Raw genomic sequence first — 17,263 nt, 5'->3', positions numbered from 1 at the left:
AATAAATAAGTGTTTTATGTGAATGATGTAGTCATTGAAACGGGCGCACCATTTTTTTTTTCCCCTTCGTTACTGCAGGAGGTTCCTCAACCCCAATCTGGTTGGAAAATAAAACGCTTTGTCTCCACAACCACCCCCCACCGCACCCCCACCCGCTCTCAGTGTGTGTTTTATACGTGTGTATATCTCAACCCCCTACAGTAGCCAAGAGAAAGCAGCTAGCCAATGAGAGAGCCCAGTTTCATAAAAGCTGCTCTCTGATTGGCCTGATGCGAAAGGGCAATGGGAACAAAGAAAAGTCCCTTTCAGGTATAGAGGCTGAGAGCTCCTTTTGCTCCACTCCCCCTGTGTGTGTGTTGTGTTTCAGTCCTGATTTCAGTGTTGCAGAACAAGCTTGTGGTGTGTGTGCACCAGGGGGATTTTTCTTTTCTTTTCTTTTCTTTTTAATTTTAATTTTTGCTTTTATAAAAAATACACAGGACGGTCTGTGACATTTGATGGTCCATCTTCTTTAATAATAAATTTGTTGAAGAGATTATAATTTCCAAAATAAAGCGGCTGCAACCAAACACATTCAATGCAGTTAGAAGGAAAAGGTCAACTCGATCCAATACAGACCGTAAGTACGGTTGCGTGGTGTGTCTCTATATAGCACTTAGCGGGGACTTCATGCAGGGGAATGTGCGAGTTTTATGCATTGAAATGAGGAACTAGTTACAGGGTTTGGCTTTTGCATTGAGAAAACAGCCCAAGAAGGGAGAGTTTTATTCAGTGGAGGGTGAAGCATTTGTAACTTCTTCACACAAATTAAGCTTGACTGGGCACTCGGGGTAACTTAGAGTAAATTACCTTTTGGGCTGTAACCCAAGGAGAATAAAAGTGACACAGTTACATATACTGATCTGTAGTGTCCATTCCCTAGCTCACCTCGCCCCCTCCCTCTCCTAGCCTAGCTGGGCAAGACCCTCTTCCAAACCGAGCCAGGAAAACGGGGGCAAGGGCAGAACAAGCCGATTTCTGTCTCTTGCCACATCCTAGTGCCCAATAATTTAATATTAAACAAGGGAATAGTCACCCATTACATGTAATGGTTATAATTACCATTTTCCACCTCCTGAAAAAAGCAAGCAGCAAAAACACCACTAAGGGGGGGGGGAGCCCCACCCAACCCAAACAAACCCACAAATAGAGTAACAATGGTGTGTTTATTACAGGACCTGGTTTGGGAGCTAGCAAAATGTTTTTCTTTGTTTAAGACAAGAAGGGGGTCCCTAAAACCCAAGTAGCTTGGAGGTGCCCTCCCCCCTCTTCTGGGCGTCCCCATCCCTGGCCCCTCGGGAAAGCCGACAAATTGGAGATAAGTTGAGGAAAGGTTTATAAGGTGTTTCTTTAAAACATCTGCTTTGCTCTTGTGCTCATTACATTTCACTCCTTCGAACTTCCGAGAGCCTAGATCTGCGAGAAATGTTTCACATTCATAACTTGTAGCTGCGCCCACTGCAGGGGGGTGGGGGCGCGGGGAGGCGGCGGCGGCGGCGCGGGGGGGGGGAGTGTATGCAGGGGGAGGGGAGAGACCTTCAGCTTTTTTTTAAAGACCAGATCAGTATTTTCTTGATACGCTTGTCACCATTTTTGTTCTCACGACAACCAATTGAGCCCTTGATCCTCACGTGATGTGAAAGGCTTGCACTGTAACAAAATCGCTCCTTTTAGATGGTTGGTTGTTGCTAACTCGCCCATCCCCCTCTCCCAGCCCCGACATTTCCAGCAAAGCGACTCTCCACTTCCAATCCATCAACAATTCATTACTGCTTTTAGCTTCCAAACGCCAGCTAATTAAAAATACTAAGCCAAGCTCCGGGGCCATCTGACTAAACACAGGAGGGGGTGGGCGAGAGAGGAGGAGGAGAGAAAAATAAATAAAAGGGAGACGCACCGTTTGCTGCGACTATCAATGGGAAAAACTGTCCTGAAAAAGGTCGCCTTAAAAAAAAATATTTTTTTTTTTTACTCTAATTATCGAATTACCACATGACTGATTGGCTTGAGAGACAGCGGATTCTCCTCCCTCTCCACCCCCCCCCCCCCAGGGACTATACTAGGAACTCGGTTCCTTTTTCTTAAAACAACATAAAACAGGAAAACATCACATCCTTTGGGTTTCGAAGACTGAACCAATTTTAAACGCCGTTATTTTCCTCACCCCACCGCCCACCGCCCACCGCCCCCAGCCCCGAGCGAATGCTGTTATAACTGGTTTATCAGCTCCCTGAATCATCTGCTCCCCTCCCCCTCCACACCTTTCTTTTTCTCCTCTTGCTGGGCTTCTCATCCTACCCTTTCTTCCTCCCCCTTTCCACCTCCCTCTTCCCCCCTCCTCCCCCCCTCCTCTCCCGTCCTCTCCCCTCCTCCCCCTTCCCCTCGTCTTCCCCCCTCCTTTCCTCTTAAGTTAGTTCAAGAAATCAAATCTGTCAGGACGGGCGGAAAAATGCCACTTCCCGACTAACAGGCGGAATCCAGCCCAGATTTTCAGTCGTTTCTTCTTATTCTTTCTTCCCTTTCACTAATTTATCCCGATGTTAGCACATTCTGTCTTGTTACTAGCGGACGCCTGTAGGTTTGCTACATGGGATCATTACTTACTGATCACGGTGACTCTGAAGTCTGGAACTGAAGGCGGAATGAGAAGTTGGGAAAACTTTTTTCTCTAAGCTCTCTCTCTTTCTTTTTCTTTTCTTTTTTTTTTTTTTAAACCTATTATTCTCGATGCTTGTTAAGAGGAAAAAAAACCTTTGGTACTTCTGTTGTGAATGTGAAACATTATCTTCCAGCTGTACAGTGACACATTTTTTTAAGGAGAAAAGGACTCCTGATCCGTTTGCCAAAAGGGGGGTGGGGAGGTGGAATAATGTTATCGAGTGATTATTCTGGCTGAGATGTGTTATTTGGTTTCTTCCTTCTTGATCATTTGGTGTTTAAGTAAAATGAGGCACAGGCTTGTTTGCCGAGTGGAGTGGGAAAGGCATTTTGATTTGCTGGCCTAATTAAAAAATGATAAAGGATTAAAGGTAAGCAATGTCTGTGTGTGTGTGTGTGTGTGTGTATGTATATTTATTTATTTTTCTCGACAATCAACTGTTAAAAGGGGCTGATCCCTTTAAAAACCGTTTTAACTGATCTTTGTCAAACACACACTCATTTGCGGTCATTGAGGCCACCTTGGCGCAGACTACTTAAAGTGCATGTCTTAATCAGTTTCCCCGTACAGTCAGTGGCACCATATTTAACAGATTGAGCAAGTCTGTGACCTAGGAATACGGTAGAATTGTTTATATGTGATTTTTTTTTTTCCCTCAGAAGGCAGGTACTCAGCCTTTTATTTAGCACTGTCTAAGAGAAATGCTCGTAAAGACGTGTGTGTGTGTATTTCAAAAATAAAATTGTATAAACTGTTGGGGGAGAGAGGGTATGTGTTTATGGGAGGGGGGTAGTTATTCATTGTTTTTCCTGTTCCTTACTGGGAACAAAAAACAGATTGCCCAGACGATTTGTAAAAAGAAGTAATCAAATTAGAAATACGGATAATTTAGAAACATCATTCTGAAACTAGCCTCAGAGAACTTCCAAGGTCTGGTCTTTGAAACTGCAAGATCTAGGACATGTTTGGGGATGTTTAAAGCTGTGTTCCTCTCTCTTGTCTTGAGTGTTTAGGCTGTGTTTCTAGGGTTGAGATAACACATGTATGGAAAAAAAATCCTAAACTTTTTTTTTTTTTAAACCTTCCTGGACTTGACACAGATCTTTAAGATATCTTAATGCCTTTAAAAAAGTGCTTATCCTTATGTTGTTGATAAAGGGATTTTTTTTTTTTTAAGCTACTGTTAAGATTCTTACTGTCGTGGGTAAGTTTTTTGGGTTTGGTTATTTTCCTTTAAACCCGACTGTGGAGACAATATATGAACCACCTTCCTGTCCATCCTTCCCTGTGCCCCTTACTGACTCCCCAGTGTTAATCGTTTTTTATTCTGGTAACACCCAGACAAGAAATATTCGACTTTTCCCCCCTTCACAGGAAAAGGTGGACCTGGACTGAAGGGTGTAAAATCTCTGGACACATTCCTGGGGCAGGAAAAAGAAGAGGAAGATTAGAAGATTTTTTTTTTTTTTTTTTTTTTTAAGAGAAAGCCCAGCGGAGCTAAACGAATGTCCCCTCATCTCCAAAGGAAAGTTCATCGGATTTTTATTCTAGAGAGCCCATCTTCAGGATGTCAGTGAACATTTCTGCTGCAGGAAAAGGTGTGGATCCAAATACGGTTGATACTTATGACAGTGGTGATGATTGGGAAATCGGGGTTGGAAATCTAATCATTGATTTGGACGCTGATTTGGAGAAGGACAGACAGAAATTTGAGATGAATAATTCCACCAACACCACCAGCAGCAGCAACTCCAAGGATTGTGGAGGTCTGGCCTCCGGTGGGGCCGGTGCTACCGCAGCCTTAGCTGATGGCCTAAAATTTGCTTCTGTTCAGCCCTCCGCTCCCCAGGGGAATTCACACAAAGAGACCAGCAAATCAAAAGTGAAAAGGAGTAAAACTTCTAAGGATGGTAATAAATCTCTGCCTTCTGCTGCCTTGTATGGGATTCCCGAGATCAGCGGTACTGGCAAGAGGCAGGAAGTCCAAGGGCGCCCTGGAGAGGCAACTGGCATGAATTCAGCGCTGGGTCAAAGTGTGAGCGGCGGCGGCGGCGGCGGCGGCAACCCCAACGGCAGTAGTGCGGGCACCGGCCCCTCCGCTGCCCCCGCGGGGGCGGCCTCCTGCGGGAAAAGCAAAGAGGAGAAGCCAGGTAAAAGCCAGAGCAGCCGAGGCGCCAAGCGGGATAAGGATGCGGGGAAATCCAGGAAGGACAAGCACGACCTGCTTCAGGGCCACCAGAATGGCTGTGGCAGCCAGGCCCCTTCCGGGGGGCACCTCTATGGCTTTGGGGCCAAGAGCAATGGAGGTGGCGCCAGCCCCTTCCACTGCGGGGGCGCTGGGAGTGGCAGCGTCGCGGCTGCTGGGGAAGTTAGCAAAAGTGCCCCGGATTCAGGGCTCATGGGAAACTCTGTGTTGGTAAAGAAGGAAGAGGAGGAGGAGGAGAGCCACAGGCGAATCAAGAAACTGAAAACCGAGAAGGTAGGATCAAGTCGCCTTCCTCGAATTCCCACTTTCCTCTTTGTGTGCATTTGTGTGGGTGTGTGTCGGGCGCGGGGTGTGTGTGTGTGTGTGTGTGTGTGCGCGCGCCTCTGTGTGCCTCCCACTTCTTCGTGCTTCCTGGTTCTTTGTGAGGTTTCTGTTGTGTGCCTCCTTTCCGTGGACATTTGGAGTGGGGGGGCTGACTCGGGTGCAGTGTTTCAGCTCTTGCTGCTTCTGCCGCCGCCGCCGCCGCCGCCACCGCCGCCACCGCCGCGGGCGGTGCTGAGTGTTTGGTTCCCCAGGTGGGAGGGCCTGGGTGTTCCAAGTGCCTTTTGCCCTGCACCAGGGCTCCTGGCCAGTCAGCCGGCGGTGGTGTGCTTTTAATAGCAGACCTGCTCTTCTACCGGCTTGACTCAGGTCCTGGTTTCTCGCCTAAGGAGAGCTGTCTTAGGTTTTCATGTGCCCGCCCTGGTATTTCTGGTAATGAATGTGTCCTTACGTGCAGGGTTCACGTTCCCTCCCTGGAAGAGGCTATGTCGAGGGTTCTCATTTACACTCTCCCCTCCACCTGTTTCTTTTCCCCAGACTTTCTCCAAAATGGTTCTGTCAAAGGGTATCCTCCTTGGATGGGTTCCCCTTACAGGTCCTGAATTGAAACCCCAGCCTTGGCGTCCTGGGGTCATTGCTTTCTTAACTGTGTGGAAAGACTGGAACGGTTTTGGTGGTTTCTAGGACTCTACGCTGGTTCCTTTGCCCAGTTCTTAGCTGGAGATTTCAGAGCGTTATCCCTTGGATTTCTAGCTTGCCTAGGGAGTGAAAAGGTTGGTAAGAAAAGTAAAACAGACTGGGCGGATTGGTGTTCCTGAGAATGGGGCAAGGGCCAGAGGGGATGGGAATTTAGTGTGCCATTTGAGTAATGGGGGATCCTCGATATAAGCCATGTGGACCCTTTCTGCCATCTCTCGTCCTTGTCTTAAGGTCTAGTTAGAGACTGCCTTTTGAAAAACTGCCCCCTCCTTGGGGGGAAGAAGGTGGAGGATGTGCCGCTTGGTGCTGGAGGCCTGTGACTTACTGGTCTGCTGACGGTCATGCGTTGAATAGCGTCCCAGGACGGAAGGGGCTCTGTCCACTGGGCAGTTTGGAAGTGAGCTGGGGGTGTGAGTATGTTTATATGAAATCAACCTTTAGATTAAATCTGCGGGTCCTGCCTCGCAGAAGCAAAACTCATATCCTGTAGTTTCTGGCATGGTTGGTTGGAAATATGCTTATTAAATAAGCATATTATTAAATAATTCGATTTTTTCCCAATGTCCACAGAACTGTCAGATGTGTTTGGCTGATTATTTCTGTGGCCAGTTATCCACTGCTCTCTCTTCAGACCTCTCCATCTTTGTGGCCGTGGGTTCAAGATTAAAGGGGGAGCACAGGCAGAGGTTCTGATTTTCTGGTTTTAGAAGCTGTGGAAAGTCTATTAAGGTGCGAATGATGCCCAAATCACCGACAGCCTCCGGACACTTCTTTTATTCCTCTACCTTGGCTCCTACAGCTTTTTACACCAATGAACCCAAATGCATTTTTAAAAATCCCAGGTTTCGCTTCTCAACATTACATTGTGGAGTTGCGCATGATTTTCTGCTAAAAGGCGTTCAGAAATCTTACTTAGTACAGTAGGGCATTTACTTTTGTTGCCAATAGTCTTCAAATTGCACTTCTAATCTGCTCTAACTATCTAGATGAATTGCCCTAATCCAGTGCTCACAATGGCTGTGGTTAAGGAGTCAGAGGCATTTGATTGGATTCACGGCTGCCTGGAATGTGGGAGGTACTGCCCTTTTGCATTCCCCTTAGCCTTTTAATCTTCCAGCCAAATGTTCACATTCAACAATTTTGTTTAGCTGGCAATCGGAACATTTCAGTATCTCAAAGGCTGCTGTCATGGCAACTGAGATTAGAGCACGGTGTCGGTTCTCCAGTTTTTGTGTTCTTCACTTTCCAGTCACAGAGGAAACTGGAGAAAGAATGGAGGAATTAAATTATTCATCTACGTGCGACTCATCTTCAGTCAGAGCAGGATAAATGGGATGATACGCATTGCATAAACGAAGAGCAAACAAGTCGCGATGGGGCCGGGCCGGGGTGGAGGAGGGGAGAGGGGGGGCGGGGAGGAGAAAGCGCGGCGCGTTGAGGACACAGCCCACCGCCCTCCGCCAACCGTGGCCGCTGGTGTTGGCACAGGGGCCCTTCGGGGATGGCTCCGAGGGGCTTGAATCCTGCAGCGCTGGCCATTCTCTGTCTAGCAGGGGGAGGGGGGTGTTGGCTCAGGAATGCTGATCCTTAGGCTCCCCACCCCCCCACCTCACCTCACCTCCCCTCACTTCACCTCTTAACTTCTCTTTAGAAGGCTTGCCTCCTGGCCACGGGGAGATGGCACTCCCTTGCCCCCCCACATGCCACCCCGGGTGGTGGGGGGGTGTCACTCTTAATTCCACTAGCTCGTGGCTGGGAAAACAAGAGCTCAGTTTAGGGACTGCTTTCCAACGAGAGGAGGCTACCCTTTCAGGAGGTATGAGGAGGGCGCGCTTTACCTATTTCCACACTGAGGCATCTTCAGAGAAAGGTTTTCTGACGTTTTGTTGAATGTTTTAATTTCCGCCTTGCTTGATGTTCTTGGGCCGGTGACGAGTCAGGGTCTCACAAGTGAAGATGATTAATTTTCAGCAATCAGGTGCGGCTCACGAGGGGCCAAACGTGAAAACTCAAGGAGGGGGTTTGATGTGCCGGAGCTTTTCCTCTGTCTCCTCCACCCCCCTTCCCCCCTTGAAAGGTTTCACAGGAGATTCACAAGACTTGCTGTCACCGGTTAATTTTCACAGCATGCTTAAATGTCTATTTTTGGTATGTTTATTCTGTTTCTACACTACACAAAGTCATGTAAAACATGATAAATTGGACCTTATGAAACCTAATTAAATCAATGAGTGTTCTACTCCTTTATGTGGAAACCACAAGTATGTTGTAAAAGTCGCCACTCCCTTAATACGTGAACGAAATCAAAACATGCCATAATTCTGAGATGTTTGAGCTATATTTCTATAGCCCATTTTGTGGTTAAGCCACCAGTGACATGTCTGAATAAGTAGATTTGACGGGTTGGCTTTGGGTTGTTAAAACCTGCTTCTCCAGCTTCCCCCTCCTTTCTTTTAAAGCCTAAGAACCTCTACAGAGGCTCTCCTTAGCGTCTTAGAGTTTTGACTTATCAGACACAGGCACTCGGCCGGGCTAAATAGGGTACATGGTTTTATTTGATTGCCGGAAAATTCTGAACGACATAGGAGAATTCTTAAAAACACCTAATACTTAAATAGACATGAAAGGCACAGGAGAGCTTACAGTCGTGTCTCAGGGTTCTGGCTGCTCAGTGCATATTCAGGAAGGAGAATTACTTTCCTGATATCATATTGCTTTCATTACGCCGGTCCTTAACAGCCTAAAGGTGGTGTCTACAAATGGACCTGTCTATAAGGGTATCATTCATTTTATTTTACTCTCTTGGAGAAGCCTTTTACACTTCACTAGGGAATTCTGGCACATTTTCTAAGTGAGTGTGAGCAGTTTAGGAACATATTTTGATTAATGAGTTTTGGGGACCGTATGCCTGCCTCTCCCTCCCCAGTCCCCCACATCTGGTGTCCCCTACAAATTCTGCTTAGATAGTACAGTTTATCTGCTGTGAAATAAAAGGGCAAAAAGGTCACTTGCTATAATTAAAGAACAAAGTCCATTGTTGTTGGACAGCAAACTGTCTGGAAAGCTACACATAAGGGATTTCGCAGTTAAAAACGTTGGTAACTAAGGCTGGGCTCCCAGTCAGCGTTGGTCCCGCTCCTCAGATTTCTCTGAGCGGCCTGGGAGGGTGACAGGGCTTTTTTGAGGTAGATGCAGAGGCAGTCCTTCCCTGAGCAAGTTTTCTGTGAGAACCCAAGCAACTTGGGAGCCTTTGTGTGGCCAAGCATATCCCTGAGTCTTGAACGAATTATTTGAAACGGAGCTGGCATGGTGGAGAGATGAAAAAAAAAAAAAAAAAAAACCTCTACAGATCAAGATCATGCTAAAAGGAGAGGAGTAATGTTTAGCAACTTTTAATAACTTTGCAAATAGTCTGGGAGAAAAAAAAGGGGGGCATGGGGTGCAGAGTCATTGTCCACATGTCACCAGGTTAAGAATCTCTTCAAGTGAAATTGCTTGGCGGCAAGATGGTTTTAATTAGAGTGTTATAAAGACTTATTTTTCCTAAGCAGCATTTTATAGTTAGTAAATGAAATGTATGCCGAACGTGCTAAGCAGAAATCTCCCTAACCACAGAGGTGTTCAATAACCAGATTCAAACAACATGGAAAGTACCATCTGTTCTTCGTTTTCAGCTTGAAAAACAAGGATTGAATGGCTGAGATTTGCTCCAATTTTGACTGTGTCTGTGCGTGTGTGTTTTTTTAATTTAAAAAAGTTCACCTGGTACTTCATAGAAACTTGAAATTGCAGTAATACGAGCAACACTGTGAAAACACATGTTCCTACATTTATTTTAACCAGTTCCACTTTTCTTTAAAAGATTTCCAGAAGCCCAGCCATGGAGCCCTTTATAATGGTTATTCGGTTCCTGCAGGCAATCACAACGAGGGGTCAGCTCTTCAAAGATCGCACTGTTTAGTCAGTACCTGAATTATTCTGTCAATTTTCCCCCTGGAGGCAGGAGGGGCAAAGGCTCTCCCAGGCTAACTCTGGTCAGCGTTTATCGGGTAATCTAATTGTGTGTGATAGCACTTTGGACTGGTGTTGACTCTGCAGAGCCCTTGCTCTCCTCCAGAGCTGTATCTGGGATGGTTGCTAATGAGGAAAATATTCTTTTCACGATGATAACTTTGGAGTCCTTGACTTTTAGACATGAAGCTTGGTTCTGGGCTTAGTGAGAGCCCTGGGTGAAACGGTATCCGGCCTTTGTTTGAGGTCTTTTATAGAAGCTAATGACTGGGCTTATGCCTCCCCGAGATAAATGACATTATCGTGGAGTGGGCTGACAGGAAACAGACATGTTAATGGTGAAGCTGCAGGGAAGGTCTGTTCGGGTTCTGACAAAAGAGTCAAGAAGGGACCCCTGGTTGTGGTCATTAACACATAATGCGTTCTTGCTCTTCCTAAGAGGCCCTTGATAATTGGAAAGCTATTTTAGCCACAAGCACTTAAATCATAAATCTACCCCTCCTAGTTCCTTTGCATTTTTAAAAGTCGCAAAGTAACGTGTTCTTTGTTAACAAGTGTGCGGTCTGGTTTTTTAAAAATGGTGGCAGTTCTAGGCTGGGCGTCCCAGGACCTCTGGGAGGACGGCCCTTGGAATTGGCTTTATCTGATGGGATCTCTGTCTTTCACTGTGGCTCCGTCCTCCTTCTGTTTTAATGAAGCAAAAATAAATAAGTAAATAAATAAAAAATAAAGAAATGAAGTGGGTCCAGGAGCTCAAAAGAAATTGTCTTTGTGCGTGAAGGGGTCTTGTGGGAGAGGGATAAAAATCCTGTTTTTTATAGGTTGGGGAGAAGATTTTGTTCAGCGATTCGAATGTGATGAAATCTGCCTTTTGAAGTGTATGTTTAAAAAGTCATGGGTATAATTGAGTTGCAGTGCATTTTAAACTCTGCTTCTTGAACGGAGATAATTGCCATGTTGAACACACTCTAGAGGTGTAGAAGAGGTGGAAAGGATCATGTTATTCTATTCTTTAATATTAAGCGCTGAAAGTTTTTCATAGTAATTACTGTAGCACAACATAGTTTTGATTGCCAGCACTCTGAACTTGCCAGTGATCCGAACATCAAGGGTTTTGCTTGAATACTAAACAGTTTATTCCTTAAGTTACTTGTAGAGCATTCTTGTAGAACATGGAAGCCAGAAACTAAGGAAACACTGAGCAGTCTCTAGCAGTATCGCAGTGGAAATCACCCATCTTCCCTAGGATTGTTGCCCAATAAATAATACTCTCTTAATCTGTACAGCTAAGGTAAGAGTTTGGGAGAGGAGAACAGGGGAATTCTTTGCCTTCGGAATGACGTAGGTTGTCATTGGAGGCTAATACACGGATCACGTTGGTGCCCGGTAACTCCTGTTTCATAGGTGTGTGAATGATTATTAAATGGGGACATTCAGCTGAGTAAATTAGTAGATCAGATTGGCTTCAATCACGGATTCATGAATGGATCAGTAGCTCATCTTGCAAGCAGAAAGGAGCTCTGAGGAGCTGTAGGAAAGAGGAAAGGTTTTGAAAGGTAGAAAGGGGCCTGGAGAAGGAAATTTATTAGCAGAGCGCCTTCCTAAGGGGGCCAGGTGGGACCTACTGGGTTTCTTTCTGTGCTGACCAGGTAATCCCGTAATAATGGGTAAAAGCCCATATTCCTGGGGGAGGCTGAAACTGCAGTTAGATTGAAGTCTTGGTTTGCTGACGTGGGGCTTAGCACAAGTGACTCCATTTTGAACCTGTTGTTTCTTTTTGTAACAGTTCCCCCCACCTTTGATCAGACCTAGCTGAACCGGGAGATATGGTCAAACTTTAAGGCGTGAAGTTCTCCCAGTTCTTGTTCCCTTTGGGTGGGATTCACAGGTGATGACCTCAGGCTCACCAGTGTTTAGTTGGTCATTTTCATCCTTCCTTTTCTGGCGTTCCAGTCTTAGGGAGCTCATTTGCTTGGGGGTTCGCAGTTGGGAACATACCTTTAAAGGTTCTGAGAGAATACAGCGTGCCAGGGAGAGGACTGTGATGGTTATAAGTACCATAGTGCCCAGTGCCAGGAGTGTACTTGGAAGCCACGCTCCCAGCACCCAGACCAATCAAAGTCAAGTCAGTCAGAGTAAGACTCCGCTGAAGGAGTCACTCTTATAAGTTCAGTGGCTTGCTCAGTGATTGTCAGTAACATCCCAAGAAACGTGAATCCAGGTGTGGCTGGTGGTGTTGGTTAGAGTGCAGACCCCTCCTTGTTGGCTAAAAGATACACAAGGGCTGTCCTCTTATCAAGAATGACTTTGGTCAGAGAGTCTAGGATGTTCTGGAGACAGCTTCTGCATTAGCAGTGGGTTTTGTAATATTTTCAAGAATTCAGGATGGATTCCTGGTCATAGCCTCATGTTTATTCCTAACCCCAGAAATTGAGACCTGCCAAAGGGAACTAATTTTAATCATGAAGGTGTGCTGGTATAGCCATGGAGGCCAATAAAATAAAAAGTTTCTGGACCATACACATGGTTACTCTTTTTTGTTTTTTCCAGTGAAATGTACCTACTTTTTTTTTTTTTTTTTAAAGATTTTATTTATTTATTTATTTATTTATTTATTTGACGCAGAGAGAGAGGTCACAAGTAGGCAGAGAGACAGGGGAAAGCAGGCTCCCTGCTGAGCAGAGCCCCATGCGGGTCTCCATTCCAGGACCCTGAGATCATGACCTGAGCTGAAGGCAGAGGCTTAACCCACTGAGCCACCCAGGTGCCAGGAGTTCTAGACTTCTTGGTCACTCTTGATCTGGTGTCTTTGCACCCAACTAGATTGCAGAGTTCCCTGATTTTTGGGTATTAACCAGAGACGTGGAAACGGACTCTTATGGTTAGGGTGTCAGATGAAATGGGAGGGGGGGCTGAGTTTGTTTGAGGGAAACTGAGACAGGAGCATAGTGGCAAGTCCAGCTGTGTTTGGAGGTGGGTTATCCTCCTTTGCATTGACCTGGGAGATATGGATGATGGTGTTTTATCTTTTCAGGCCAGTACCAGAATCAAGGATGGAAAGACAAGAAGAAAGTTTTAGGTTTAAAGTATGAAGTCTTGGTCAGACATTTTGCAAAGAAACAGTGAACCTCATTGTTGGCTCTTTGTCTTCCTAGTCAGTTTGATTTTGAGGTTTCCACCTGGAGTTAAGGAACTGTCAGATGGAGACTTCTTCAGCTATGAGATACATTGTGTAACCGAGGTTCAAGTCTCCGAGGTTTGGTGCCATCCAGATAGTGAAAGAAACCTGGCACATCCTCCCAGATAAACCGATGGGCAGTCTTTGTTCTTCGTGATTCGAATTCAGTAGGGCTGGGAGAAAACTGGAAACATTAGTTGGAGTTATAGCCAGATAGTTTAAGAAACCAGAAGAATTCAGCGCCCAGTCCTTTACAGGTAAATAACAAAATCTCGGCGGCAATTAATATGATTAGAATCTAATATAGAGATAAATCTAATATAAAGATAAATGCAACATTTTTTTCTCTCTACAGTTATTTCCATTTTATACTCAAAAGAGTCACAGTAAAAGTAATTTGTTTGCTTTAAGCTTGGCCTGATTATTTGCATAAGTGCAGGAAGAATAGTGATTGATCAAAAATGCTCTTTTTAAGCCGGCTTTACTGGAACCCTGTAAGCAAAGTACCATGCCAGTTTTTCCAAGGGTCTTTATTTGCTCCATAAAGTCAACCTCAGTTTTTAAAAACACACACGGATCCTGAGTCTATGCACATGTCTCTCAAATACAAAGTTCCAGTAAAAGTCTTGGCAATATTACCAGTGTTCCCAGTTGTGTCCTGTTACAAAGAGAATGGATTCTCATTGAACTTATGTGAATAACTATTTTGCCATAAAAAGAATACTCAAGAGTTTCCACATTCTGAAGACATCAGAGGAAAAAAGTAAATGTTTCATCTTTGTTCATGAAGGTATACTTTACCAAATTATTGTAGGTCATAAAGAGCTTAAGGGAAAAAGTTTCCCTAAATCTGGAAAAAACAACATTAAAGTGGTACTTCACGTAAGAAGTCATAAAAATATAATCATCCTCCTTAGTTAATTCATTCCCATGTTACTAATTTTTGTTCTGCTTGAATCCACATTTTCCATTAGTTCTGAAAATTCTTAACTGGTTCATTATCATGATCTTAAAGTTATGAGAAACCTATGTTTGCCAGAGTCCTTGTTTTGAAGCCTTGAAGATGATGTACTTTTGCAGGAACACGTTTGTGAAAACATCTGGGTGAAACAGTAACTATCTGAAAGTGAAAAGACTTATTAAAAAGATGTCCATTGTTAAAGATCAGATGAGAGTTCATTAGAAGGGAATTGAAAAGGAAATTTGGTTATTTCTGTCACACATGTTTTAAGATGATACCTGCAATTATGATGACAATTATCCTGTAATATTGGGCTTTAGGAATTTTATACACTTTCTGGAACACTTATATACCTATACAAATAACAATATAAAGAAGTCCTGGTTTTGAGGAGGGAGGAAGGGGGAAAAAAAGGAGTGTTAGTATTATTTTTTGACAATGCTTCCCGTGTAATTCAGCATAACAAATAAGCCTACTTAGTTTCACATCTCCCTTTCTACAAGCAGAGAAAACAAATCTTTTCAGATGTTTCAGGGACTCTCTGAAAAATCTCAAAGTTAGTTTTTAGTCAAAAAGACTTCATTTAGGATTTAGTTTTGGGAAGTTTGTCAGAAATATCAAAGGTTTTAAAATACTTGGTCAGTTAAGATTTTAGGTCACTGTGAAACAATATGGTTAAACATCTATTTAACCAAAGGGTCAGATAAAGAGTTCCAGGCAGGGGTGCCTTGCTGGCTCAGTTAGTAGAATATGTGACTCTTGATCTCAGGGTCTTGAGTTCAAGCCTCATTTTGGGCATAGAGCTCACACTCTTTAAAAAAAAAATGAGTAAAATAAAGACTTCACAGACAAATATAGAAAGTTTAAAAGTTGTACAATATCTTAGAGTCCAGTAATCCAAGAAAACTCAGCAGATGAAAGAATATTAAGGTTCAGTTCTGTATAAATATACTGTGGATATTAAAGCCCATTTGTAAAACCCTTATAACAAATTTTAATCTTACTAAGCTTGGTCATGCATAAAAATCTTCTCCCTCAATTTTTAATTTTTATTTCAGAAACTTTCTTTTTTTCCATTCAGAGTTTGTCATCTGTTTTTTCTTTTTCATCCTGATATAGCCACCTTTGCTTTAGGACAAAAGCACTTTTCTCTCAACAAAATGTATCTCCATTCTTCATACCCCCCCTTTTTTTTTTTAAACCACATCCTACTTTTCTTTGGATAGGAGATGTGTCCCTTATTGTTTCTAGTCATTTCAGTTACATACATTAGAATTTTTTTTTAAAAGATTATTTATTTATTTATTTGACAGACAGAGATCATACATAGGCAGAGAGTCAGGCACAGAGAGAGAGGAGGAAGCAGGCCCCCCACTGAGCAGAGAGCCCGATGCGGGGCTCGATCCCAGGACCCTGAGATCACGACCCGAACCGAAGGCAGAGGCCTCGACCCTCTGAGCCACCCAGGCGCCCCCATACATTAGAATTTTTAACCCTTCAACACTTCCCCTTCTCCTGAAAGTTAAGAAGTAAACAGTTGTGCAGTGTCTGTTATAGTAGCATTCTGTGGCTTGGAGAGTTTATAAATACTTATCAGAATTTCTAGAAGTAAATGTTTCCTCATAGTAAATGCAGTGTGGCACATTACAAGTTTACCATTGGACCCAAATATCCATAGTGCCTCTGTAAAAGGAACCCAGAGTAGATAAACCGATTTTGACCAATGTATCCGTGTTTGGTTTTGTTTGGAGATGATTTAGATAGTTCTTCAGTGGCCTTGACTTGCTTTATCATTTAATTTAGCTAAAAAGATTTGGAGACAGGTTGCTGAGAAGTCGACAGAGAAAACTATCTCCTTTTCCTCTATTTGAGTCATTTGTCCTTCACACTTAGTGTAATTACCTATGAAAATTTCATTAGATACTAGACAAAGGCAGTCAGCATCCCAAGTCATTTTTCTGGTTGACAAATACAACAGAGATAACATGAACTTAGCTGATTAGTAAACCCAGGTAGAAGAAAAGTTGTACATCTGGCTGCATTATATTCAATGCTGATAGTTCTAAAGACATGCCTATGTTAATTAAACCAACAACGTCAATGTAGTTGTTACAAAAGATTATTTTAGATCACATGAACTTGAAAGAAGAGTTGGGGTTTTTATATTTTTTGAGAATTTTAGGAATGCTTCCACAACGACTTTTGAAGGCTCTTCTTTTTCCCTCTCGGTACAATTTTATTTTACTTTGAGGGGGAAGGCCTAAAAACATCCTGTTGTGCTGTGAATAGTAACGTCCAATTTGGTCATCTATTTAAAAAAATCCTATAAAATATTTTGTCATTTTTCACCTGGGACAAACACTAAAGATTTTTGACAATCTTCAACAAGCGCGTGGACACAGGAGGGGTCCCCAAAGAGGGTGCAAAAGATATTTGATTCTTCTCTCTCTACTGGGTGCTACAGAGATTTGGGAGAGCTGACTCTGGTAACAATTTTCTTCCTTAGCTGGCTTTTGTTAGTTTTCCCAGGATCCCATCTGTAGGCTTCTAGTTGGGTGAAAGTATGCACCACAATTTGGCACAGCTTTGCATTAATTTTAATGTTGGTTTCCCCTTGGCTTTTAAAGGGAAAACACAGCAGACTACCAGAAAATTCCTGAGTCTCCTCAACTCTGGGAGGGCACCCTGTGGTGTCCCCCAAGAGTAGATAAAGGATTGTCTGTAAGACAGTTTGGTAGATTTGGTTTACTGTCATGTTCCACAGTCTTCTCAAAGTGTTCACCTCTTGTCATGACCTCATTCTGTTTCCTGCCTTTTTATTAATCCTTTAGTCTTAGAAGATCATCTGTCTGCGGAAACTTTTGAGGCTGTCCCCTTGGGTTTAGGACATTTTGAAACTATGGCCCTTAGTTTGGCCTTTCGCCAAGGAGTGAAAGATACCTGAAGAGGGTCACCTGGAGCCTTGGGTGGTCTTATTTTAAAACTATTTACTAGTCTTTTCAGAGTGAAAAGTGGCTTTAGAAAAAGGATCAATAGATTGAGTAGTCAAAGGGTGACGGAGAGCGGTGGGAGTTGTGTCTGGCTTCAGGTTCTTGTTTTAGGTAGTTTTGTACTTTGAATTTTTCATTGACTCACTGCAATGAATGTTTCAATGTAGCTGTTTTGGAATTTTGAGGACTTTAGAGGCTT

The 17,263-nt window shown here is 43.7% G+C and overlaps 1 protein-coding gene across 4 annotated transcripts in view; it reads left to right on the top strand.

Annotated features, from left to right (window-relative positions):
* Positions 1–346: 346 nt before the first annotated feature.
* ZNF608 (zinc finger protein 608) overlaps positions 347–17,263 on the top strand; it is a 113,915-nt gene continuing 96,998 nt past the window's right edge. For 2 of the 4 annotated variants that reach the window (XM_032335496.1, XM_032335498.1), the window contains exons 1-2: positions 2,451–3,068; positions 4,073–5,177. In XM_032335496.1, the coding sequence (XP_032191387.1) occupies positions 4,266–5,177 (912 nt within the window). In that variant the 5' untranslated portion in view covers positions 2,451–3,068; positions 4,073–4,265. Of the gene's footprint in view, positions 620–2,450; positions 3,069–4,072; positions 5,178–17,263 lie in introns of those variants that run through there. The other 2 variants (XM_032335497.1, XM_032335499.1) reach the window with 2 other exon arrangements.

This window comes from Mustela erminea, chromosome 3 (genome assembly GCF_009829155.1).
Source record: "Mustela erminea isolate mMusErm1 chromosome 3, mMusErm1.Pri, whole genome shotgun sequence".
NCBI lineage: Eukaryota > Metazoa > Chordata > Mammalia > Carnivora > Mustelidae > Mustela > Mustela erminea.
This window is presented reverse-complemented; position numbering and strand designations above follow the sequence as displayed.